This window comes from Bos indicus, chromosome 12, assembly GCF_029378745.1.
Source record: "Bos indicus isolate NIAB-ARS_2022 breed Sahiwal x Tharparkar chromosome 12, NIAB-ARS_B.indTharparkar_mat_pri_1.0, whole genome shotgun sequence".
Lineage (NCBI taxonomy): Eukaryota > Metazoa > Chordata > Mammalia > Artiodactyla > Bovidae > Bos > Bos indicus.
Genome location: NC_091771.1, coordinates 73,223,318 through 73,249,792, shown reverse-complemented (window position 1 = coordinate 73,249,792; position 26,475 = coordinate 73,223,318). Strand labels below are relative to the sequence as shown.

Here is a 26,475-nt window from a genome sequence, read left to right as displayed (position 1 = left end):
AAATTGCCAACATCCGCTGAATCATGGAAAAAGCAAGAGAGTTCCAGAAAAACATGTATTTCTTCTTTATTGACTATGCCAAAGCCTTTGACTGTGTGGATCACAATAAACTGCAGAGAATTCTGAAAGAGATGGGAATACCAGACCACCTGACATGCCTCCTGAGAAACGTACATGCAGGTCAGGAAGCAACAGTTAGAAGTGGACATGGTACAACAGACTGGTTCCAAATAGGAAAAGGAGTACATCAAGGCTGTATATTGTCACCCTGCTTATTTAACTTCTATGCAGAGTACATCATGAGAAACGCTGGGCTGGAAGAAGCAGAAGTTGGAATCAATATTGCTGGGAGAAATATCAATAACCTCAGATATGCAGATGACACCACCCTTATGGCAGAAAGTGAAGAGAAATTAAAAAAGCCTCTTGATGAAAGTGAAAGAGGAGAGTGAAAAAGTTGGCTTAAAGCTCAACATTCAGAAAATGAAGATCATGGCATCTGGTCCTATCACTTGATGGCAAATAGATGGGGAAATGGTGGAAACAGTGTCAGACTTTATTTTTGGGGGCTCCAAAATCACTGCAAATGGTGACTGCTGCCATGTAATTAAAAGACACTTACTCCTTGGAAGGAAAGTTATGACCAACCTAGGTAGCATATTGAAAAGCAGAGACATTACTTTGCCAACAAAGGTCCATCTAGTCAAGGCTATTTTTTTCCCAGTGGTCATGTATGGATGTGAAAGTTGGACTGTGAAGAAAGCTGAGTGCCAAGGAATTGATGCTTTTGAACTGTGGTGTTGGAGAAGACTCTTGAGAGTCCCTTGGACTACAAGGAGACCCAACCAATCCATTCTAAAGGAGATCAGTCCTGAGTGTTCTTTGGAAGGACAGATGCTAAAGCTGAAACTCTAATACTTTGGCCACCTCATGCGAAGAGATGACTCATTGGAAAAGACTCTGATTCTTGGAGGGATTGGGGGCAGGCGGAGAAGGTAATGACGGAGTATGAGATGGCTGGATGGCATCACCAGTTTGATGGACAAGAGTTTGAGTGAACTCTGGAAATTGGTGATGGACAGGGAGGCCTGGAGTGCTGCAATCATGGGCTCGCAAAGAGCTGGACAGGACTGAACTGAACTGAACTGAATAGTTAAAGGCCCACAGTCCATGGGGTCACAAGAGTTGTACACGATTTAAGACTAAACCACCACCACCAATAATAAAAGAGTGCTTGTGTACACTAAAAAAAAATTCTATAAATAAAGAGATAACATTAGATGATTCTTGGCTCTCCTAGTAATGTTTGGAAGCACATGTAAGTAAAGGCTAAACATCCATTGACATCACCAGGTTTTGGTTCTGTTCCACTGGTTTCCACCCTACTTTTGAGTATGGTCTGTATACACACTCTATAAAGTGTGCTTACAAAACAGTGCTAAGTTTGTATCTGTGTAGATAATAATCACTGAGCATTGTAAACACAGAACCTTAATTATTCTACTTTTTATGCATTTGTCTCCAAGTCACAATGTGGGTTGATAGAGATAATCTGGAGAGACTGAGCAGGGTGTAAAGAGTTCCAGGAAATTATTCAAGAGGCAGCCAGGGCTAGAAGGTTTAAGAGTGTAGACCTAGTGTTAACATGACTCACATTTTTATTCCTGCTTTGCCTCATATGACTGTGGGGCTTCAATGAGGCCACTCAGCTTCCATGCTTCAGTGTCCTCAGCCTTCTACCAGGTCTAGGAGTTACTGACTCAGATTTGTTGTAAAGGTGTAACTGGATGAAAAAATGTATATGCTCATGGCTGCTTCTGGGAACCTTCAGTCAGTAAGAATTATTATTATTCTTAAGGATCTAGACACTGAACTTTAGGTTTTATTTCTACTTAAGTAAAAAGAGTAACACATTCTGGACCAACTGTGTTCTTTAATTTCCGTTTTTGTGGTTCTTGGTGAATTGTCTATGTTAATTGCTTATAATATAAAAATTATTTACATAAATTTAAAGAGTAAAGCAAAAATAAAAACACAGTGGGAGTTTGGGGGAAAAACATAATACAGATATCTAATGTTTTCTACCAAGAACTAGAAGAATGAATATCGCCTTGTTTATCCTTTGATTTCTGGCTCCCCTCCCACCAGGTTTTTCCTGACCACCGTCCTATACCCCAACTCTTATTTTCCAGGTCCCTGACAAAAACCTCTGGCATTTTCCTCAGCCCTCTCCACATCCTCCACTATTTTCTTCCTCTACTTGAGGACAGACACTGTATCTCCCATTTCTTTTGCTTTATTGCTTATTATGGTCCCTAACAAAGGGGAGTAATACTTAGTTATACAAGTATTACTAATGATCTCAACATCAGACCGTAAAGAGTCTGCCTGCAATGCAGGAGACCTGGATTCCATCCTTTGTGACCTGCCTTCCAGAAGAAATTTAAATGGCCAACATGAGCTTATGTACAAGATTCTTTCCTGAAACTGAGAAAAATATATATTTCCAGAGTAATTTATTATGTGGCTCCTCCCAAAGCAGATGAATGGTGGGGGTGGGGGGTGGTCTATTTAAATTAAAAATAATTTTAATTGTGACAGAAACCACAGTGGATTTCAGGTTATCCTGACCTTGCAGTTAATAATGATCTGTGAGGCAGGTCATCCTGACGCACAGGTAAGAGAACGTGGGGACCAGCTGGTGCAGAATCAGAGGAGTTCTCTCCATGGACAGAGGAACCGTGGACCCCAGAATCTGACGTTCTTTTTGCATGTGTGGGGATTTCCATTCACACCCGTGGAGAGAGTCCCCATCTCAGAAGTCTGTTTTACCAATGCAGAAAATATCCCAGTTCATTCTTCAGTGCCAATGTGAAAAAAATTTAATCTTGCTTTGAGATATAAACCTTAATTAATCATTCTGTTGATATTTTCCAGTATTACATTAGGATTGACAATTTATCCAGTTCTCTTGATGTAAAATTCCTCAAATAATTATATCCTCATTTTTTGTTTGAGCAAATATTACCAGGAAGGCAATCTTTAAAAAGTCAAATCTTTCTCTTTTTTCTTCAATTTATTCTTAAGACAACTTGACTCTTTCATTTTTGGTCAAACATCTAGAAGATATTTTGGAGCACACTTTGCACAATGGGAGATTAAAGATACTATTTTGTAAAAAAAGCATTTGAAACCTTAATAATGATTATAGTGAATTTTTCTTTTTTGTATTTTAATTCTGTAAGCCTTCAAACAAAATGAAAAGATGTTAATGTGATAACATTCACTGTTTTGGGGCTTTTAGGAAGCTGTTTTATTCACTGGGACCATGAGGAAAAATCTGGATCCCTTTGATGAGCATACAAATGAGGAGTTGTGGAATGCCTTAGAAGAGGTAATTTATTAAATGTTAGCATCAGTATATATGTGTGTACATTTACAGTATTGCATGTAATTAAGGGGAGCTTATTTGTTTAACTGACTTTGTTTACTTCTTAGGAAAACATTGATGACATGGGCATATGTGTAAATTAAAATGTGTATGTTAATGGTGATGAAAACCAATGAAAAAATGCCTTATACTTTTTTTTTAACATTTTCCCTAGAACACAGGGGGCTTCCTAGGTGGCCCAGTGGTAAAGAATCTACCTGCCAATGCAGGAGACGCAGATTCAGTCCTTGGGTCGAGAAGATCCCATGGAGTAGGAAATGGCAACCCACTCCAGTATTCTTACCTGGGGAATCTCATGATAGGGGAGTCTGGTGGGTCATACTCCATAGGGTCTCAAATAGTCGAACGTGACTGAGTGAGCACATCCACAGTAGAACACAAAGTAGCTAGGTACATTATATTGTCCTTAATAGAGCACTAAACTAGAAGTTATAATTATGGTTTCGAGTTCTACTACATGAGCTAGTGAATTAGTTACCTTAATTACCCTACAATGTTCATTTTATTCCTTGGATCTTAGGGAGTATCTACTAAATGGAGACAATAGTAGTTTTGCATTATAAACCGAATGACATCATACCAATAAAATGCTATGAAGTTTCATCAGAAAGTATTTGTAAAGATAAATTATAGTTATTTATAGAAATCATGTCCTTTTAATGCTGCAGCATGAATGCAGGTAAGAGACTCGAGATTTTGCTCAGTTTTTATATAGATAGGTTTATTTCTAGAGGATTTTCTGTTATTTTTTCTCCTATTTCCATTTGGCCCACTTCTTTGAATTTCCTCACCCTTATACACAAGCAATGTTTACTGTTAAGTTGCTGTTGATTTGTATATTTTGATACAAATTATTTTGTGTAATCATCCTACTTTTGCAAATTGATTCTACTGATGGCAGAAATTATATATAGGCTTCTAAACCATAGACAGACTTCTAATTTCTCATTGGACCTAGCTCAGTCTTTAGATTTTAAAAAGTTGTTATTCAGTCGCTAACTTTTGTCCAACTCTTTGTGACCCCATAGACTGCAGCACGCTATGCTCCACTGTCCTCCATGTCTCCCAGAGTTTGCTCAGATTTATGTCCATTGAGTTGGTGATGCCATCTACTTCTTATCCTCTGTCATCCCCTTCTCCTTTTGCCTTCAGTCTTTCCCAGAATCAGGGCTTTTCCAATGAGTTGTCTTTTCATATCAGGTGACCAGAGTAGTGTAGTGAAGCTTCAGCTTTAGCAACAGTTCTTCCAATGAATATTCAGGGTTGATTTCCTCTAGGATTGACTGATTTGATCTCCTTGTTGTCCAAGGGACTTTCAAGAGTCTTCTCCAGCACCACAATTAGAAAGCATCAATTCTTTGGTACTCAGCCATCTTTATGTTCCAACTCTCACATCCATACATGACTACTAGAAAAATCATAGCTTTGTTGGTAAAGTGATATCTCTCTTTTTTTAATGTGCTACCTAGATTTGTCATAGTCTTCCTTCCAAGAAGCAAGTGTCTTTGAATTTCATGGCTTCAGTCACCATCCATAGTGTCTGCTTCAGTTTTTTTTACCTTTCTACTTGCCATGAAGTGATAGGACCAGATGCCATGATCTTAGTTTTCTGAATGTTGAGATTTAAGCCAACTTTTTCACTCTCCTCTTTCACCCTCATCAAGAGGCTTATTAGTTTCTCTTAACTTTCTGCCATTAGAGTGGTATCATCTGGGTATTAAGGTTATTGATATTTTTCCCGGAAATCTTGATTCTAGCTTATGATTCAACTAGCCCAACATTTTGCACAATGTACTCTGTGTATAAGGTAAATAAGAAGAGTGACAATATACAGCCTGGTTGTACTCCTTTACTAATACTGAACCAGTCAGTTGTTCTATGTAAGGTTATAACTGTTGCTTCTTGTCTTGCATACAGGTTTCTCAGGAGACAGGTAAGGTGGTCCTGTACTACCATCTCTTTAAGAATTTTCCATGGTTTGTTGAAGCACTTAATAAATGTGCATTAAATGTCTGATTTATCTCTTCATTTCAGAGAAGTGTGGTTTATTTCTTTAAAAAAATATTTTAAGTACAAAGCCAAGTGACTGTCCACGTCCATGTTGTTGTTTGAATTAGCATTTGTTATTTAGTGTCACTCTTCCAGAGATAACTCTGAAATCTATAATATATAGATGAGATTTGATTGTGAGCAAGTAGATTTGGAGGCCTGACAACTTCTTGCCACTATTTCTGGTATCTGAAGGAAATCAACATTGAGTCTTTATATACCCACTCTGCTTTTCAACAACTGTGAGGATTTTATTTTCCTACATTGGGACAATTGCTTCACTTTCCCCTACTTGATAAGCAGTGGACCTCTGATTTCATTTAAGTTTGTGAGTCTTTCTACAGTTAAATTCTAGAAGAGAAATGAGGAGTGTGGTTAATAATCAAATATAAAGAAAAATAGGATGATCCACTGGTCTTGAAACCACATATTTAATGGTTAAATTGTGATATAGAGATGAAAGTACTGTTAAACTATTTTTATGTTTGTTTTCCAGCTTGAAATCTCTCTTCACAGATTCTCAATTACTAAAGTTACTCTAGAATTTTAGGACACATTGTTCCATGGAAAGAGAGTAACTGTTAATTGGGATACAAATCCTATCAAATGTTATCTTAGAACTTGGCCCAAATGTAATTCCTCTGTCCAGTTCAGTTCAGTTCAGTTGCTCAGTCTTTGCAACCCCATGAACTGCAGCACGCCAGGCTTCCCCATCCATCACCAAATCCTGGAGCCTACTCAAACTGAAATCCATTGCTTCAGTAATGCAATCCAACCATCACATCCTCTGTCGTCCACTTCTCGTCCCACCTTCATTCTTTCCCAGCATCAGGGTCTTTTCCAATGAGTCAGTTCTTCACATCAAGTGGCCAAAGTATTGGAGTTGCAACTTCAGCATCAGTCCTTCCAATGAATATTCAGGACTGATTTCCTTTAAGATGGACTAGTTGGAGTCTTCTCCAACACCACAGGTCAAAAGCATCAATTTTTCAGTGCTCAGATTTCTTTGTTGTCCATCTCTCACACCCATACATAACTACTGGAAAAACCACAGCTCTGACTAGATGGAACTTTGTCGGCAAAGTAATATCTCTGCTTTTTAGTATGATGTCTAGGTTTGTCATAGCTTTTCTTCCAAGGAGCAAGCATTTTTAATTTCATGGCTGCAGTCAACATCTGCGGTGATTTTGGAGGCTAAGAAAATAAGGTCTGTGACTGTTTCCATTGTTTCCCCATCTATTTGCCCTGAAGTGATGGGACAAGATGCCATGATCTTTGTTTTTTGAATGTTGAGTTTTAAGCTAGCTTTTCCACTCTCATCTTTCAGTTTCATCAAAAGGCTCTTTAGTTCTTTACTTTCTGCCATAGGGTGGTGTCATCTGCATATCTGAAGTTATTTATTTTTGTCCCGGCAATCTTAATTCCAGCTTGTGCTTCATCCAGCCTGGCATTTTGCATGATATATTCTGCGTAAAAGTTAAATAAGCAGGGTGACAATATACAGCCTTGACGTACTCCCGTCTCAATTTGGAACCAGTCTGTGGTTTCATGTCTGGTTTTGTTGCTTCCTGACCTGCACACAGATTTCTCAGGAGGCAGGACAGGTGGTCTGGTATCCTCATCTCTTTAAGAATTTTCCACGGTTTGTTGTGATCCACATGGTCATAGGCTTTGGCACAGTCAATAAAGCAGAAGTGGATGTTTTTCTGGAAGTCTCTTGCTTTTTCAATGATCCAGTGGATGTTGGAAATTTGATCTCTGGTTTCTCTGCATTTTCTCAATCAGCTTGAACCTTTGGTTGTTCATGGTTCATGTATTGTTGAAGCCTCTCTTGGAGAATTTTGAGCATTTCTTTGCTGGCATGTGAGATAAGTGCTATTGTGCAGTAGTCTGAACATTCTTTGGCATTGCCTTCCTTTGGGATTGGAATGAAAACTGACCTTTTCCAGTCTTGTGGCCACTGCTGAGTTTTCCAAATTTGCTGGCATATTGAGTGTAGCACTTTCACATCTTTTAGGATTTGAAATAGCTCAGCTGGAATCCCATCTCTCCACTAGCTTTGTTTGTAGTGATGCTTCCTAAGGCCCACTTGACTTCACATTCCAGGATGTCTGGCTCTAAGGTGAGTGATCACACCATCTTGATTATCTGGGTCGTGAAGATCTTTTTTGTATAGTTCTTCTGTGCATCTTCTTAATATCTCCTGCTTCTGTTAGGTCCATACCATTTCTGTCCTTTACTGAGCCCATCTTTGCATGAAATGTTCCTTTGGTATCTCTGATTTTCTTTAAGAGATCTCTAGTCTTTCCCATTCTATTGTCTTCCTCTATTTTTTGCATTGGTCACTGAGGAAGGCTTTCATATCTCTCCTTGCTATTCTTTGGAACTCTGTATTCAAATGGGTATTTATTTCATTTTCTCCTTTCCATTCTCTTGTTTTCTCAGCTATTTGTAAGGCCTCCTCAGACAACCATTTTGCCTTTTTACATTTCCTTTTCTTGGGGATGGTCTTGCTCACTGCCTTCTGTACAATGTCACAAACCTCTGTCTGTAGTTCTTCAGGCACTCTATCAGCTCTAATCCCTTGAATGTATTTGTCACTTCAACTGTGTAATCATAAGAGATTTTATTTAGGTCATACCTGAATGGTCTTGGAGAAGGAAATGGCAACCCACTCCAGTATTCTTGCCTGGAAAATCCCATGGACAGAGGAGCCTGGTAGGCTATAGTCCATGGAGCTGCAAGAGTCAGACACGATTGAGTGACTTCACTTTCACTTTCACTTGGATGGTCTAGTGAGTTTCCCTATGTTCTTCAACTTAAGTCTTAATTTTGCAATAAGAAGTTCATGGTCTGAGCCCCACTCACCTCCCAGTTTTGTTTTTGCTGACTGTATAGAGCATTGTAATTCCTAGTTATTATTGCCTATTGCTTCTACTGTCCTTTTTTCCCATCCTAGTACTTAATTATGGAGAACGCAATGGCAACCCACTCCAGTAACTCTTGTCTGGAAAATCCCATGGACGGAAGAGCCTGGTAGGCTGCAGTCCATGGGGTCGCTAAGAGTAGAACACGACTGAATGACTTCCCTTTCACTTTTCACTTTCATGCATTGGAGGAGGAAATGGCAACCCACTCCAGTGTTCTTGCCTGGAGAATCCCAGGGATGGCGGAGCCTGGTGGGCTGCCGTCTATGGGGTCACACAGAGTTGGACACGACTGAAGCAACTTAGCAGCAGCAGTACTTAATTATAACTTGATTATATGATTACACTACAGAGGGCCTTCATATTTGTATTATTCTCATGACCATCCCTGATTCATAAAAGAAAACAGAGTCAGAGAACAGTATTTTCTGAAAATATATTTCTCTTCACAACCTTTATTCTTCATGAAGCGAATATGGACTTGAAGGAAAGTTTAAAAAAAAAAAAAAAAAAAAACAGATTAGTGATGAGAGTTTATCCAAGTCAGGGGCAAGTATGAGATTATTTCTTCAAAATTAGGAAGTCAGTCTTTTTTTTTTTTTTTCAGATTTTTTTTAATTAATTTTATTTTATTTTTAAACTTTACATAATTGTATTAGTTTTGCCAAATATCAAACTGAATCTGCCACAGGTATACATGTGTTCCCCATCCACTAATGCATATATATGGAATTTAGAAAGATGGTAACGATAACCCTGTGTACGAGATGGCAAAAGAGACACTGATGTATAGGAAGTCAGTCTTAAAAACAAAAACTTGCACCACAATCCAGATCTTACCCTTTAGATTCTGTGTACCTTTCGTACTAATACTACATACCAATACCATGTTTAATCCTAATGCTGGCTTCTCCTGTCTTGTGATTGAACTCTATCAGGAGCATAGTTTAGGATCACATTCATAGAAGTTCTCCAGCATTTAGGATACCATGGAAACATTGCCCAATCACCCTTGGGCAATGTTTTGTTATGTGATGGTGTAATTCTGTGTCTCTGCTTATTGGCCCTCACTCATCAATCTGTTGGTCTCTTAATTTGAAGTGTATTTACTCTTTGTTGTTTAAGTATAACCTGAGTTTGGTCCTTGTTCTATAATATTTCTGCAAAAATATTCATTGAACTGATCCCTGTCATCAATGTAACTTCAGCTTATCTTTGGCAGTTAAAATTTATTTATTTATTTTTTTACTATTTTAAGAACATAATTTAAATACTACCTATACCCATAGTCTTGGGGGAAATAGTTGTTATGTTGTGTCCTGGTTTTCATTCACTGAAAGATATTTTTGACATTGAAGAAAATGTACATCACTGGCTTAGTGTTTATGTGATTAAACTTGGGAAAGAACCATAGCAAGAATAGGTTTTAGGATTACTAATGTATGAGGTACAGTTTACCAGTGTTTGAATTCACATTTTTCCCCCAACTTTTAGACCTTATAAAATGGTAAAGTGCTGATAAGATTATATCTTTAGAGAACCATACTTTCTATAATATATATATTTTTAAGTTTCCCATTACAGTACCAACTCATATGCAAAACTGTACTTTAGGAAACTTGACTCAACCATAAAGATCACTTTAATATTTCCATTTAAACCACGTTGGGAGAAATAGCTTCCTTTTTTGAGAGACTTCCTTAACTAGTACCTAGGTGGGGTTTCTGGTAGGTGGCAGGTGGCAGGGATGGAAGACACAGAGATCTTTTTGTCTTTAGCTGACTCTATGGTCTTTCTCAGTGAATGCTCTTTGGAAGGAGCTCCACCATCACATGACTGTATGTGTAAGATATGTAAGAAGTCCTGAGGATGTCAAAGCTCTAATGTTTAAGAGACTTGTCTACTTAAGTAGCAATTTGTTTAGAAAAATGCTGTTCTTTCTGTATCCACAGGTACGACTTAAAGAAACCATTGAAAGTCTTCCCAGTAAGATGGATACTGAATTAGTAGAATCAGGATCAAACTTGAGTGTTGGACAGAGACAACTGCTGTGCCTTGCCAGGGGTATTCTCAGAAAAAATCGAATACTGATTATTGACAATGCCACATCATATGTGGATCCAAGGTATGGAGTTGAGGTCCTTGAAACCTGGTGTCTGAATTTTAAATATGGTAAATGGAAAACATTTAGTGGTGATACAGTTTCAAGCAATTTTGAGGGAAGATTATTTTCCTTTGTTTTAAGAAAACTTATCAATTTCTGTTGACTTTTTTTTTTTTTTACTTAATTTTTAGGAATAAGGCTTTGTCTTAAAGTATTGATTTTAAAAAGCATTATACAAATATCATAGGGTATTTTTAAACCTCAAGTCCACTTTTCCAGTCTACGCTGAACTAAATCAACTTCCTTGATTCCAGAACTGATGAGTTAATACAAAAAAACATTCGTGAGAAATTTTCCGAGTGCACTGTGCTGACCATCACCCACAGGTTGAGCACCATTATTGACAGCGAATGGATAATGGTAAGACCCTCACCTCTGGAATTTGAGCTGGTTCCAGTCATGTTCAGTTTTTCAACTCATCTTTCCTTGTAAAACTTGATAGGAACCTTCATTAATTTAATTTTTTCTTAGTTTCTCCTCTCATTCCTGACAATAACTCAAGTACTTAAGTATATTTTCAGAATGTGCTATTAAATAATATATCCAGTATAATTCATATATCCAGTAATTTCATATTCTCATATTAAAAATTTACCATTTTTAATTATTATTTTTTAAAGATAGCCAACCATCTACATCACAGATGAGAGTGTAGAAAGAAAGGTAGCTCAGGGACTGAAATACTGTAGATAAACAACTAGGAAGTCCCTGACACAATAGATCTGGGCACTGCACACATGGCAGGCTCCAAGTTTTTGTCTCTGGTATTGGTAAAATAATCTGCCTGCCAATGCAGAAGACACAGGAAAGCCAGGTTAGATCCCTAGATTGGGAAGACCATCTGGAGAAGGAAATGGCAACCCGCTTCATTATTCTTACCTGGGGAATCCCATGGACAGAGGAGCCTGGCGGGCCATAGTCCATAGGGTTGCAAAGAGTCAGACAAAACTGAGCACACACAAACACATCTAGAGTGTCTTCTTTCCAGGTTTGATTGGCTTTTTATTCCTTATAATTTGATATTTCCTTCCTTAGCTTTATTTCCTTCCTTCCTATCTCTATTTCTTTTCCTTATTCTCATTTTCATCTCTTTCTTTGTTCTTTCCCTGCTGAGTTTCAATAAATGTTAGGGTGTGGCTTCTAAAATAATAAGGAGACCATCAATCAAAGGAAAAACAACCTTTGGCTGAATATAATCTCAAAGGAATGCAAGGGATTTTAATATTAATACCCTAGCCTGTGGTACTAATCTGATTTCACTCATGTGGATGGTAACCATAGTATCTGCTGATGCTGCTTCAGTCAGTTCAGTTACTCAGTTATGTCTGACTCTCTGCAACCCCATGAATCACAGATGCCAGGTCTCCCTGTCCATCACCATCTCCTGGAGTTCACTCAAACACACATCCAACAAGTTGGTGATGCCATCCAGCCATCTCATCCTCTGTCGTCCCGTTCTCCTCCTGCCCCCAATCCCTCCCAGCATCAGAGGCTTGTCCAATGAGTCAACTCTTCACATGAGGTGGCCAAAGTACTGGTGTTTCAGTTTTAGCATCAGCCCTTTCAGAGAACACCCAGGACTGATCTCTTTCAGAATGGACTGGTTGGATCTACTTGCAGTCCAAGGGACTCTCAAGAGTCTTCTCCAACACCACAGTTCAAAAGCATCAATTCTTCAGCACTCAGCTTTCTTCAAAGTCCAAATTTCACATGCATACATGACCACTGGAAAAACTATAGCCTTGACTAGATGGACCTTTGTTGGCAAAGTAATGTCTCTGCTTTTCAATATGCTATCTAGGTTGGTCATAACTTTTCTTCCAAGGAGTAAGCATCTTTTAATTTCATGGCTGCAGTCACCATCTGCAGTGATTTTGGAGCCCCCAAAAATAAAGTCTGACGCTGCTTCCACTGTTTCACCATCTATTTCCCATGAAGTGATGGGATCAGATGCCATGATCTTCGTTTTCTGAATGTTGAGCGTTAAGCCAACTTTTTCACTCTCCTCTTTCACTTTCATCAAGAAGGTTTTTTAATTTCTCTTCACTTTCTGCCATAAGGGTGGTGTCAGCTGCATATCTGAGGTTATTGATATTTCAAATGATATTGATATATCAATATATCAATATTGATACTGATATATTCACAAGTTGTAATCTTCATTCCAGCTTGTGCTTCTTCCAGCCCAGCGTTTCTCATGATGTACTCTGCATAGAAGTTAAATAAGCAGGGTGATAATATACAGCCTTGACATACTCCTTTTCCTATTTGGAACCAGTCTGTTGTACCATGTCCACTTCCTGCATGTAGGTTTCTCAAGAGGCAGGTCAGGTGGTCTGATATTCCCATCTCTTTCAGAATTTTCTACAGTTTATTGTGATCCACACAGTCAAAGGCTTTGGCATAGTCAATAAAGCAGAAATAGATGTTTTTCTGGAACTCTCTTGCTTTTTCCATGATCCAGCGGATGTTGGCAATTTGATCTCTGGTTCCTCTGCCTTTTCTAAAACCAGCTTGAACATCTGGAAGTTCACGGTTCACATATTGCTAAAGCCTGGCTTGGAGAATTTTGAGCATTACTTTACTAGCATGTGAGATGAGTGCAATTTTGCGGTAGTTTAAGCACTCTTTGACATTGCCTTTCTTTGGGATTGGAATGAAAACTGACCTTTTCCAGTTCTGTGGCCACTGCTGTTTTCCAGACTTGCTGGAATATTGAGTGCAGCACTTTCACAGCATCATCTTTCAGGATTTGAAATAGCTCAATTAGAATTCCATCACCTCCACTAGCTTTGTCCGTAGTGATGCTTTCTAAGGCTCATTTGACTTCACATTCCAGGATGTCTGGCTTTAGGTGAGTGATCACACCGTCGTGATTATCTGGGTCATGAAGATCTTTTTTGTACAGTTCTTCTGTGTATTCTTGCCACCTCTTCTTAATATCTTCTGCTTCTGTTAGGTCCATACAGTTTCTGTCCTTTATAGAGCCCATCTTTGCATGAAATGTTCCCTTGGTATTTCTAATTTTCTTGAAGAGTTCTCTAGTCTTTCCCATTCTGTTGTTTTCCTCTATTTCTTTGCATTGATTGCTGAGAAAGGCTTTCTTATCTCTTCTTGCTATTCTTTGGAACTCTGCATTCAGATGCTTATATCTTTCCTTTACTCCTTTGCTTTTCACTTCTCTTCTTTTCACAGCTATTTGTAAGGCCTGCCCAGACAGCCATTTTGCTTTTATACATTTCTTTTCCGTGGGGATGGTCTTGATCCCTGTCTCCTTTACAATGTCACGATCCTCATTCCATAGTTCATCAGGCACTCTATCTATCAGATCTAGTCCCTTAAATCTATTTCTCACTTCCACTGTATAATCATTAGGAATTTGATTTAGGTCATACCTGAATGGTCTAATGGTTTTCCCTACTTTCTTCAATTTAAGTCTGAATTTGGAAATAAGGAGCTCATGATCTGAGCCACAGTCAGCTCCTGGTCTTGTTTTTGCTGACTGTATAGAGCTTCTCCATCTTTGGCTGCAAAGAATATAATCAATCTGATTTCGGTGTTGACCATCTGGTGATGTTCATGTGTAGAGTCTTCTCTTGTGTTGGTGGAAGAGGGTGTTTGCTATGACCAGTGCTTTCTCTTGGCAAAATTCTATTAGCCTTTGCCCTGCTTCATTCCATATTCCAAGGCCAAATTTGCCTGTTACTCCAGGTGTTTCTTGACTTCCTACTTTTGCATTCCAGTCCCCTACAATGAAAAGGACATCTTTTTCAGGTGTTAGTCCTAAAAGATCTTGTAGGTCTTCATAGAACCGTTCCAACTTCAGCTTCTTCAGCATTACTGGTTGGGGCATAGACTTGGATTACTGTGATATTGAATGGTTTGCCTTGGAAATGAACAGAGGTCATTCTGTCGTTTTTGAGATTGCATCCAAGTACTGCATTTTGGACTCTTTTGTTGACAATGATGGCTACTGCATTTCTTCTAAGGGATTCCTGCCCGCAGTAATAGATATAATAATCATCTGAGTTAAATTCACCCATTCCAGTCCATTTTAGTTCGCTGATTCCTAGAATGTCTACATTCACTCTTACCATCTCTTGTTTGACCACTTCCAATTTGCCTTGATTCATGGACCTGACATTCCAGGTTCCTATGCAATATTGTTCTTTACAGCATCAGACCTTGCTTCTATCACCAGTCACATCCACAACTGGGTATTGTGTTTGCTTTGGCTCCATCCCTTCATTCTTCCTGGAGTTATTTCTCCACTGATCTCCAGTAGCATATTGGACACCTACCTACCTGGGGAGTTCCTTTTTCAGTATCCTTTCATTTTGCCTTTTCATACTGTTCATGGGGTTCTCAAGGCAAGAATACAGAAGTGGTTTGCCATTCCCTTCTCCAGTGGACCACATTCTGTCAGACCTCTCCACGATGACCCACTCGTCTTGGTTGGCCCCACAGGGATGGCTTAGTTTCATTGAGTTAGACAAGGCTGTGGTCCTAGTGTGATTAGATTGACTAGTTTTCTGTGAGTATGGTTTCAGTGTGTCTGCCGTCTGATGCCCTCTTGCAACACCTAGTGTCTTACTTGGGTTTCTCTTATCTTGGACATGGGGTATCTCTTCATGGCTGCTCCAGCAAAGCACAACCGCTGCTCCTTACCTTGGATGAGGGGTATCTCCTCACTGCTGCCCCTCCTGACCTTGAACGTAGAGTAGCTCCTCATGGCCCTCTTTCGTATACTGCTTAGTAATGAAGTAAACAGATAAAGAAGGCCTGCATAATGTGTAAGAAGCAACAGATGGAGTTAACCAGTGGTTTTGTTGGTCCATACAAAATAGATAATGATCCAGAAATAAGTGATCAGTAATCCCCAGTAATCCTTATGCCCCGTGATAATGGGACTCTCTCTTTTGACTACTTGGGAAGTTACTGGAATACCACCTCCCAGCCTACTGCACATACATTGTCAGATGGGATATCAGTGGGGACGTTGAGTAGATATCAGATTGTTACCATTGAGGCAGTGCCTGTAGTCTCACTCCTTGAGCAGGACACACACAGGAGTGAGTTCTGGGGTGGCAGACAACAGCAGTAGGGCATTTGCAACCAAAGGGATGCTCTAGGCTTTAGTCAGTGTGTCAAGTCACCCAGACTAGAACATCACAGTAGGAAGCAGGCCCCACCTACAGATTTTCATGAGGGACAGAGTGACATTCCAAAATTGCAGGACAGTGACTCTTACATTCTAGAAATGTTATTTGGCATTGGTTTTGCTGTTATTATCAAAATATGTTCATTTGTTAATCCTTTATTTACCCATGCTGCTGCTGCTGCTGCTAAGTCACTTCAGTCGTGTCTGACTCTGTGTGACCCCATAGACAGCAGCCCGCAGGCACCCCCATCCCTGAGATTCTCCAGGCAAGAACACTGGAATGGTTGCCATTTCCTTCTCCAATGCATGAAAGTGAAAAGTGAAAGTGAAGTCGCTCAATCGTGTCCGACTCTTAGCGACCCCATGGACAGCAGCCTACCAGGCTCCTCCATCCATGGGATTTTCCAGGCAAGAGTACTGGAGTGGGGTGACATTGCCTTCTCCAACATCTCCTGGTAAATCTCAATAACCTCAATTTTTTTTCTCTTGGTCAATGTCTTTGAACAAATCTTTAATATGGTTTTACAAAGCAGTTTACAACCCCAGCCCCTTCCCACCTTTCTAGCTTTGTCCCACTCTGCTCTCCCTCTTTCCTTTATAGCTAAAACCACATTGATTTTCTTTCAGTTCTCCAAATGCAGTGTTCACTCTCTTATAGTTGTGCCTTCTCTGAACTGTCGTGGCTGAGACTAAGGTGATGGAAGTAGAAATGGTGAAGTGGTTGGGATAGAGACATTTGTGATAAATAATGAAGTGAAACCAAGCAGATTGTGCGATGGGTTGAACGTGGGATATGAGGGCAAAGAGGGGAGTCGATGCTGGTGTCTGGATTGTGTTCTGAGCATCTGGGTGAATGGAGAAGATAGAGGGAAAAGGCAAATGCAAGGGTTCACTTTGGAGCCTGTCACCTTCATAATGATTGACCTTGTTTTCCATGGTAGACCTTGCCATTCACTGAGGAGCAGTCCTTCTCACTCCTATGTTGGGAGACCTTCAGTTTAGGACTCCCTTGTCAAGGTCATCAGTGATGTCCTAGGGAGGTCCCACAAGGAGATGTAAATTTAGTCACTTGTTTACATCTAGATCTGAGATGGTTGCGGTTACTAACTCCTCTGGTAGGAATGGTAGGATTAAACATCAGGAGACCCAAGAGATGTGCATCTCCCAACTACAGAGTCATGGGATTGTTCTGTATGGTCCATGCACCCCAGGTGTAAAATTTGTATTTTCTTCTAATGCTTCTGATTACTGGTTGGCTTTCAATTCAGCAAAAACACCATAAATAAAGTTCTTTCTAGAATATTTGATTTTTAAAAAAATTTTATTGGAGTATAGTTGAATTACAATGTTGTGTTACTATCAGGTGTATAGCAAAGTGAATCTGTTATACATATACGTATATCCACTCTTTATTAGAGTCTTTTTCCATATAGGCCATTACAGAGTATTGACTGTTCCCTGGGCTACAGTAGGTCCTTATTAGTTATCTATTTTATATATAGTAGTGTCTATATGCGGAGAAGGCAATGGCACCCCTCCAGTACTCTTGCTTGGAAAATCCCATGGACAGAGGAGCCTTGTAGGCTGCAGTCCATGGGGTCGCTAAGAGTCAAACATGACTGAGCAACTTCACTTTCACTTTTCACTTTCATACATTGGAGAAGGAAATGGCAACCCACTCCAGTGTTCTTGCCTGGAGAATCCCAGGGACATAGGAGCCTAGTGGGCTGCCGTCTATGGGGTTGCACAGAGTCGGACACGACTGAAGTGACTTAGCAGCAGCAGTGTCTATATGTCAATCCCAATCTCCCAATTTATCCCTCCCCTACTTACCTCTTGGTAACTGTAAGTTTCTTTTCTACATCTGTGACTCTATTTCTGTTTTGTAGATAAATTCTTTGTACCCTTTAAAAAATTTTAAAGCATTTTTGTACCTTTTTTTAGGTTTCACATGTAAGTGATATGTTACTCTGTTTGACTTGCTTCACTAAGTATGACAATCTCTAGGACCATCCATTTTGCTGCAAATGACATAATTTAACTTTTTCATGGTTGAATAATATTCCATTGTGTATATGTACCACATTTTTTTTATCACTGGAATGTGAACCTCAATTTCTTACTTGCTTCTTTATTCTTATTCAAAGAAAAAATTGGTTTTCTAGAGATGTCTTCTGTTCACAGCAGATCAGCTAAAGTAGCTCTTATATATATGAGCTCCTTTTGCCAACCTTTCACTCTCAGAATAATCAACCATAACCAAAATCAACTTCAAGATGCATCTTAACTTGTCAGACAATGAATGCTGCCCTTCTTAGCAACTGACATAATCAGGGCCCTGTGGGTTGAAAAAAAATGCACAGTCTGGAAGTTGAGAGTTATGTTATAGTCAGTGGACTTCCTGAGGACTTCAAGTCAGGGATGGAGCATCTAAGACAATGCTGAGAAACTGTTCTAAAGAGGCAAGGGTAGAAGGTCAGGATGTATAGGAATTTTTGCAACAAAAGACTAGGTAGTCAGAACAACAAAAGATTACTGTTAATTAAAGAAAATCAGATGTCTCAAGTAAATGAATTTAGCACTTCTATGTTTAGGGGGAGCTATAAGAGTCTGGGCTCAATGAAATCATTCCACTGACATGTACCTCAGCTATCTGGGCCAGTATCCTGTGTTTTCTCATCCTGAGTTTCCTCAGGGCTCACTTTGGGGAGTGGGTACAGTCTGATGGCTGATAGATGGCAAGTATTCTTTCCTTTCTGAGTTCCCTCAGGGCTCACCAGCTCATGATGGTGGCTGTAGTCACTGATGACTGTGACGACCTTTATTTACTGATACGGCAGTAAATATTTCATTTCCCATCTATACCATTAAAATAATAAAAGGTTGGGTTGGGCCTTTATTTGCCTAATAAAACCATTATCAAGGTAATCAAACCATTAAAATATCAGCCAGGCCTACCACCCAAATAGATTTTCTCTATTCTTCCCTTCCTGTCCCTTTACAAACTATTGTCTGATTTATAATATGTTACTGCAAAACATGGTGTACTAATGGGTTTCTTCCTGCTAATTGACAGGTTTGGGATTCAGGGATACTGGAAGATTATGATGAGCCATATTCCATGTTGCAAGATAGAGACAACCTGTTTTACAAGATGGTGCAACAACTGGGTGAAGCTGAGGCCACTGTTCTCACTGAAAGGGCAAAACAGGTGAGCCTGCTGTGGGGAGCTGTAATTAAAGTTCGTCTCCACAGCACACTCCTCATGCTGTGGCACAAGGGATGTGGTAACAATCACTCTGTGTCCTTTTCAATTATAAGCCTCTGGATACAAAACCTCATGACTGGGTCTTAACAACACATTGCAGAACACAGATCTGCTGAGAATTGGCAGCTGTGTTGTTGATGGAGTGTAGGATGTGCATGCACATGTACCTAAGAGAGATTTCAGATTAGAGTTTCCACATGATTGGAGTCTGGGTTCCATGATTCTCATGGAACACAGTATACTCTCATTTTGCAGACCCTTTACTTTCATCCTAGATGATGCTCAGAATATTGGTGATGCAAATGTTTCAGGGAACATCCAGGGAACTTGAGATTTTGAAGGAAATAACATTTGTAATATTCTGGGTCTAGGAAGAAGTATTGGAGAAGGAAATGGCAACCCACTTCAGTGTTCTTGCCTGGAGAATCCCATGGACAGAGAAGCCTGGTAGGCTGCAGTCCATGGGGTCACACAGAATAGGACACAACTGAAGTGACTTAGCAGCAGGAGCAGCAGCAGCAGCAGCAGGAAGAAGTACAAGGGAAAGATGTAGATCACTTCTGTTTCTAATCTGTAAAGAGAACTCCTACCTGATACTGTCACTTTCTTCCTAATTCTTTGTCATTTAGAATTAGGTCCAGTTGCCTCCCTTATGGGCTTCCTTGGTAGCCCAGCTGGTAAAGAATCCACCTGCAATGCAGGAGACTCCAGTTTGATTCCTGGGTTAGGAAGACCACTGGAGAAAGAATAGGCTACCCACCAGTATTCTTGGGCTTTCCTGGTGGCTCAGCTGGTAAAGAATCCACCTGAATTGCAGAAGACCTAGGTCTGATCCCTGGGTTGGGAAGATCCCCTGGAGAAGGGAACAGCTACCCACTCCAGTATTGCTTCCTCTACCTTTTAGAAGATGAAATTGTCATCATGATAAATCAAGAACTCATAATATTGCAGAGAGGAAGCCAATTCTGAGTCCATGTTGGAAAATATTTCTTTGACTTGCTTTCCATTGCTCTTGTTATTATAATCATACTTAATGGCTTGTCTGGAGGACCCTGTCCCTCCTAACTGTAAACTAAAACACCTTTGATTGGCCCTTGGAGAGAGAGCTTGTCCCGGCCCACCTGTGAATCAGTTCAGTTTAGTCGCTCAGTTGTGTCTGACTCTTTGCAATCCCAAGGATTGCAGCATGCCAGACTTCTCTGTTCATCACCAAGTCCTGGAGCTTGCTCAAACTCTTGTCCATCGAGTCAGTGATGCCATCCAATCATCTCATCCTCTGTCATCCCCTTCTTCTCCTGCCTTCAATCTTTCCTAACATCAGGGTCTTTTCCAATGAGTCAGTTTTTTGCATCAGGTGGCCAAAGTATTGGACTTTCAGCTTCAGCATCAGTCCTTCCAATGAACACCCAGGAATGATTTATTTTAGGATAGATGAGTTTGATCTCCTTGCAGTCAAAGGCACTCTCAAGAGTATTCTCCAACACCACTGTTCAAAAGCATCAACTCTTTGGTGCTCAGCTTTCTTTATATCCAACTCTCACATCCATACATGACCAATGGAAAAACCATAACCTTGACTAGATACACCTTTGTTGACAAAGTAATGTCTCTGCTTTTTAATATGCTGTCTAGATTGGTCATAACTTTCCTTCCAAGGAGTAAGTGTCATTTAATTTAATGGCTGCAATTACCATCTGCAGTGATTTTGGAGCCAAAAAAAATAAAGTCTGACACTGCTTCCACTGTTTGCCCATCTATTTGTAGTGCAGTGATGGGACCGGATGCCATGATCTTAGTTTTCTGATTGTTGAGCTTTAAGCCAGCTTTTTCACTTTACTCTTTCACTTGCATCAAGAAGCTTTTTAATTCCTCTTCACTTTCTGTCATAAGGATGGTGTCATCTGCATATCTGAGGTTACTTATATTTCTCCCACCAATCTTGATTCCAGCTTGTGCTTCTTCCAGCCCAGCGTTTCTCATGATGTACTCTGCATAGAAGTTAAATAAGCAGGGTGATGATATACAGCCTTGACATACTCCTTTTCCTATTTGGAACCAGTCTGTTGTTCCATGTCCAATTCTAATTGCTGCTTCCTGACCTGCATACAGGTTTCTCAAGAGGCAAGTCAAGTGGTCTGGTATTCCTGTCTCTTTTAGAATTTTCCACAGTTTATTGTGATCCACACAGTCAAAGGCTTTGGCATAATCAGTAAAGCAGAAATAGATGTTTTTCTGGAACTCTCTTGCTTTTTTGATGATCTAGCATATGTTGGCAATTTGATCTCTGGTTCCTCTGCCTTTTCTAAAACCAGTTTGAACATCTGAAAGTTCACAATTCATGTATTGCTGAAGCCTGACTTGAAGAATTTTGAGCATTACTTTACTAGCGTGTGAGATGAGTGCAATTGTGTGGTAGTTTGAGCATTCTTTGGCATTGCCTTTCTTTGGGATTGGAATGAAAACTGAGCTTTTCCAGTCCTGTGGCCACTGCTTAGTTTTCCAAATTTGCTGACATATTGAGTTCATCACTTTCACAGCAATATATACATTTCATATCCAGTTCTGTTTTGGGGGTAGCAAGCAATAAGAAAGAAATAAAGTACAGTTGATATGAAGGTGGATGTCTCAGTGGTTTTCTGTTTCATTTATGAAGTCCATTATCTCTCTCCCATGATTACTTTGTTCACAACACCCACAGATGTATTCAGAGCCAGGATTTATAAAGCATCTGTAATCATACATTCAAGTGACCCAGCTCATAACATGAGTCAGCCTCAAATAGATGGTACATTTTCTATTTTAAAGACTCAAACAAAACTTTTCTTGTTCAGGTGAAAAAAAAAAAAAAATGACAGTCGAAATCCATTTTCACCCAAACACATTTAGAAATAAGAGTTCACAAGTCTTGACATTATTTCATTTTGTTATGTGTATCTGTCAAGAATGGTTTCCCTGGGGGCTCAGTGGTAAAGAATCCACCTGCCGATGCAGGAGACATAGGTTCAGTCCCTGAGTCAGGAAGATCCCCTGAAGAAGGAAATGGCAACCCACTCCAGTATCCTTGCCTGGAAAATTCCATGGACAGAGGAGCCTTGAGGATCCATGGGACGCAAAAGAGTTGGACATGACTTAACAACTAAACAACAACAAATCTGTTAAGAAACTGACATACAATACAGTTACTGAAAACTGATGATTCTGGAATTTGCCAGCATTTCATTTCCTTTTTATTCTTATCATGCACTTATCAGAAAACCTATATCTCTTCTAGTTCAGCTGGAAATTGGTAGAATTGAAGAACTTAGGGACCTGGCAAAGAACTATCCTATATTGTGGCATCATCTTACATTTAACAGAGGTTGGTTGGTTGAGTCCTTGTTAGAGCTTTTCTACATTCCTTATGACTGCTTTGCCTTACAAACTAAATGCCAGTATATTTCATATATATATGCCAGTGTTTCAGTGCTTGTCAATCAGAGTTTATAAAATATAGGGATTACAACCTGGTGAAAGTGAAGTCAAAGTGAAAGTTGGTTAGTTGTGTCCGACTCTTTATGACCCCTTGGACTATACAGTCCATGGAATTCTCCAGGCCAGAATACAGGAGTGGGTAGCCTTTCCCTTCTCCAGGGCATCCTCCCAACCCAGGGATTGAACCAAGGTCTCCCTCATTGCAGAAAGATTCTTTACCAGCTAAGCCATAAGGAAATATTAGCATCCAAACCTATTGTGCTCATTTTATGTGTGAAAATGACAAATCCTCATGCATTCACTAGATTTTCCAGCCTCTTTGTCACCCTGCTTTTATCTCCAGGCTTTGAGTCAGTAAAATGATTTTGTTTATCAATTTAATATAGTGATAAAATATATTGTGAATCAGAATGGTCAGAACTCTAGTGGATCTACAGGTTGTTTGACATTAAGCCCAGCCCCATTGAGGGTTTTAATGGGGCTACTTCCCCCATAGAATAAATACATCTCTGCTTTTTAAAATGGTGACTCCACTAATGTTATGATTTGTGCCAACATGAAAAAGTGGATGTAGAAATGTGTTGCCTCAGGGAGGACTTTGCAACTTTTAAACATGCTGTTTTTGTCTTCTTTTCTCCCTCAGGTGCACCTCTAAAGATATCACTCACAGTGACCATGTGATTATGAACACTTACAGTGGACAGCCTTCAGTCTTAACAATTTTTGAGTCAACACTGTGATTCTACCATGAGGTCAAGTCTAGCCCAAAGGCATCTTTCCAACAGATTTTACATGTATAAACTATGTTGTACTTTTTTTTATACCAAAAAGTATTTATACACACAAGATGTTAGTTTTTCTATCTTTTTCGCTCCAACTTCACCAACTGATTCCAAGCTCTTACAAAATGATTTATTATTTTTATTTCTATGTTATACTATTTTCTTCTCCAAATCAGAGGTTCAGGCCACCAGTAAAAGCTGTGTACCAGGTTTTCTGCCTTAAGAGACTCCAGAGCCAAAGCTCATTTTCTAATGTGCAAGACAAAATTGTCACAGATTTTTTTTTTAAATATTGTTCCCCAAATTACCTACTACTTTCCATTCATGTCAGGGATTCCGCTTATTTGAAGACTAGTGTGAAGTAGCTGTTTTGTGTCACCATTTCCTTTAATATAACTAGAATTCATTATTCTACCCAAAGATCTCTACTTAAAACACTACAGAGAAAACTAATAGGAAAAACAAAAATATAGTGTAGTTTAAGTGAATTATGGGAGAGGAAGGTGTCCCTCTCTCAAAAAAAAAAAAAAATTGATACATGATTAAAATATAGGACAATATTATGTGTTCTAAAAAAGAAGGAAGAGAAAATATGCTTTCTCAAAATAGAAGCCCTTCTAGGGGATTTGAGAATGAAGGACAGATGTGTGATCTATTGTCTTCTAGATACAGAATTTTATTTTATTTTTTAACTTTTTTTATTGTAGTAAAATGTGTAACATAAAATTTGCCATAAAGTCACTTTTAAGCATACAGTTCAATGATGTTAATCACATTCACAGTATTGTGCAGCCATGAATATTTACTTTATTTTTGGTAATTATGTTAGTACTGTTCATTTTGTTATTTGTACAGAGTCATTTTTGGTAAGTTTTATTTCTCTAAAGGTGGATCTATTTCCTGTGAGTTTTGAACTTAACTGGCATAAAGTTACTCCCTATATCTATATGTTTAAACTCTGCAACATCTATAATTGTGTTCTTTCTTTTTTCTTTTTAATTTTCTTTTGAGCCTTTTGTAAAATGAGTAATCTTACATGACTTTTTCCTATTTTAAAGAATCACATTTTTTGCTGAATTGATATTTCCCGTTTTCTTTTCTACTTCATATTATTCTGTCTTTCCTTCAACTTTTCATTTATTTTGAGATTTATTTCCTAAAATTCTTAAATTGGAAATTTAGTTCAACTTTTAACTTAATCATTTTTATAGTGTAAGTACATTAGCTACTTTTTCTTTTTTTACTCTAAGGTCCACTTAACTATAACCTACAAGTTTGGATACTAGCACTGATCAATAACCATACTATTAAGTATTTTCTAATATCTAATTGAATTCATTATTTATATCTTTTACCCATGAGTTATTCATAAGGGTAATATTCTCTAAATTTCAAGTGCTAATGGATTTTTTTCTATTAGACTGAACCATGTATAACCACTAACATTCAATCTTTTTTTTCACCTATATAATAACATTTTAATATGGTTCAAAATAATAATTTGATTTTGTTATTAACATATAACAATTTCTACACTTGAATTAGTCAGACAATATTCAATTGAGGATTTTAAACCAAAGGTAACCATGTTTACATACAAAGTTCCTGTTTGCACCACTTGTATTTTATTTTATTTTAAAGTGTTAAAAGTATGTGTATAATCAGTAAAGTTCAAATAAAAATCCTCCCCAAGTACTGATTTTTTTTTTTTTTTTTTTTTGGATACGTATTGCAGAATGGTTCTCTGGGATGCAGACTCAGATGGAGTTTAGTTCTGGAATGTTTATCAGGGGTGCCCTTGTGATCAACATTTATAGAATCAGGAGAGAAGAAACAGGGTAGGGCAGAGGGAAAATCAAGCTGCAACACTGTTCAGATGACTTTAGCTGACCCCATGGGGGTCTGGAGTGAAGATAGTCCTTTGAGGTTGTCCTGACAAGTCCACTGGCCAGGCTTTTATGCTTCCCCCTGGATGAGTCATTGCATAAAAGCTATCCCCAGAGGACCTGGTGGCCGAAGACTGCCCACTGACAGCACATCCAGCAACTGGGCAACAAGTCCTCAAAGGGAGGTCTGGACAGCACATCACCATGTCCCCACAGCAAGTATCACAGCTCCAGAGGTAGGTGATGAGGATGTACTGTGGGAAAAACTCTTGATTTTTTAGTGTGCAGCTCAACCCTGTGCACCTCCCACTTCAGTCATAAAAAAGTGAGAAATAGAGGAGCTTTTGTTTTCAAGTCTAAAGCCAATACTGTGCATTGATTTATATGATTCTATTCTTGAATCAGTACCATGGTCCAAATGTTGAAGAATATACCAGAAAACACAACAGACCACTTTAAAACTCTTCCGAGTTTTGTAAACACAAGCCTTGTGTTAAAACTTGTTTTACACTGTTAAAAATATTGATAATGTGTAAATAGGGCTTTCTGAAAGCTTATATGGTCTCATTTTAAATATAAATATCATGGTTACCATTAACTCACACTCTAACAGTGTAATACTCAAATTCTCCAAGCCAGGCTTCAACAGTACGTGAACTGTGAACTTCGAGATGTTGAAGCTGGATTTAGAAAAGGCAAAGGAAACAGAGATCAAATTGCCAACATCTACTGGATCATCAAAAAAGAAAGAGAGTTCCAGAAAAACATCTACTTATGCTTTATTGCCTATCCCAAAGTCTTTGACTGTCTGTGGTCACAATAAACTGGAAAATTCTGAAAGAGATGGGAATACCGGACCACCTGACCTGCCTCTTGAGAAACCTGTATGCAGGTCAGGAAGCAACAGTTAGAAGTGGACATGGAACAACAGACTGGTTTCAAATAGGAAAAGGAGTATGTCAAGGCTGTATATTGTCACCCTAATTATTTAACTTACATACAGAGTATATCATGAGAAATGCTGGGTTGGGTGAAGCACAAGCTGGAATCAAGATTGCCAGGAGATATATCAATAACCTCAGATATGTAGATGACACCATCCTTATGGCAGAAAGTGAAGAAGAATTAAAAAGCCTCTTGATGAAAGTGAAAGAGGAGAGTAAAAATTTGGCTTAAAGATTAACATTCAGAAAACTAAGATCATGGCATCCCATCCCATCACTTCATGGCAAACAGATGGGGAAACAGTGGAAACAGTGGCAGACTTTATTTTGGGGGGCTCCAAAATCACTACAGATGATGGCTGCAGCCATGAA

General features: G+C 39.0%; 1 protein-coding gene across 1 annotated transcript in view; it reads left to right on the top strand.

The window, feature by feature from the left end:
- Positions 1-24,965, top strand: part of LOC109566912 (ATP-binding cassette sub-family C member 4-like) — a 727,713-nt gene extending 702,748 nt beyond the window's left edge. The window contains exons 33-37 of the mRNA XM_070799902.1: positions 3,305-3,394; positions 10,380-10,552; positions 10,846-10,951; positions 18,829-18,963; positions 23,135-24,965. Of these exons, the coding sequence (XP_070656003.1) occupies positions 3,305-3,394; positions 10,380-10,552; positions 10,846-10,951; positions 18,829-18,963; positions 23,135-23,146 (516 nt within the window). The 3' untranslated portion in view covers positions 23,147-24,965. The remainder of the gene's footprint in view (positions 1-3,304; positions 3,395-10,379; positions 10,553-10,845; positions 10,952-18,828; positions 18,964-23,134) is intronic.
- The last annotated feature ends 1,510 nt before the right edge of the window (positions 24,966-26,475 follow it).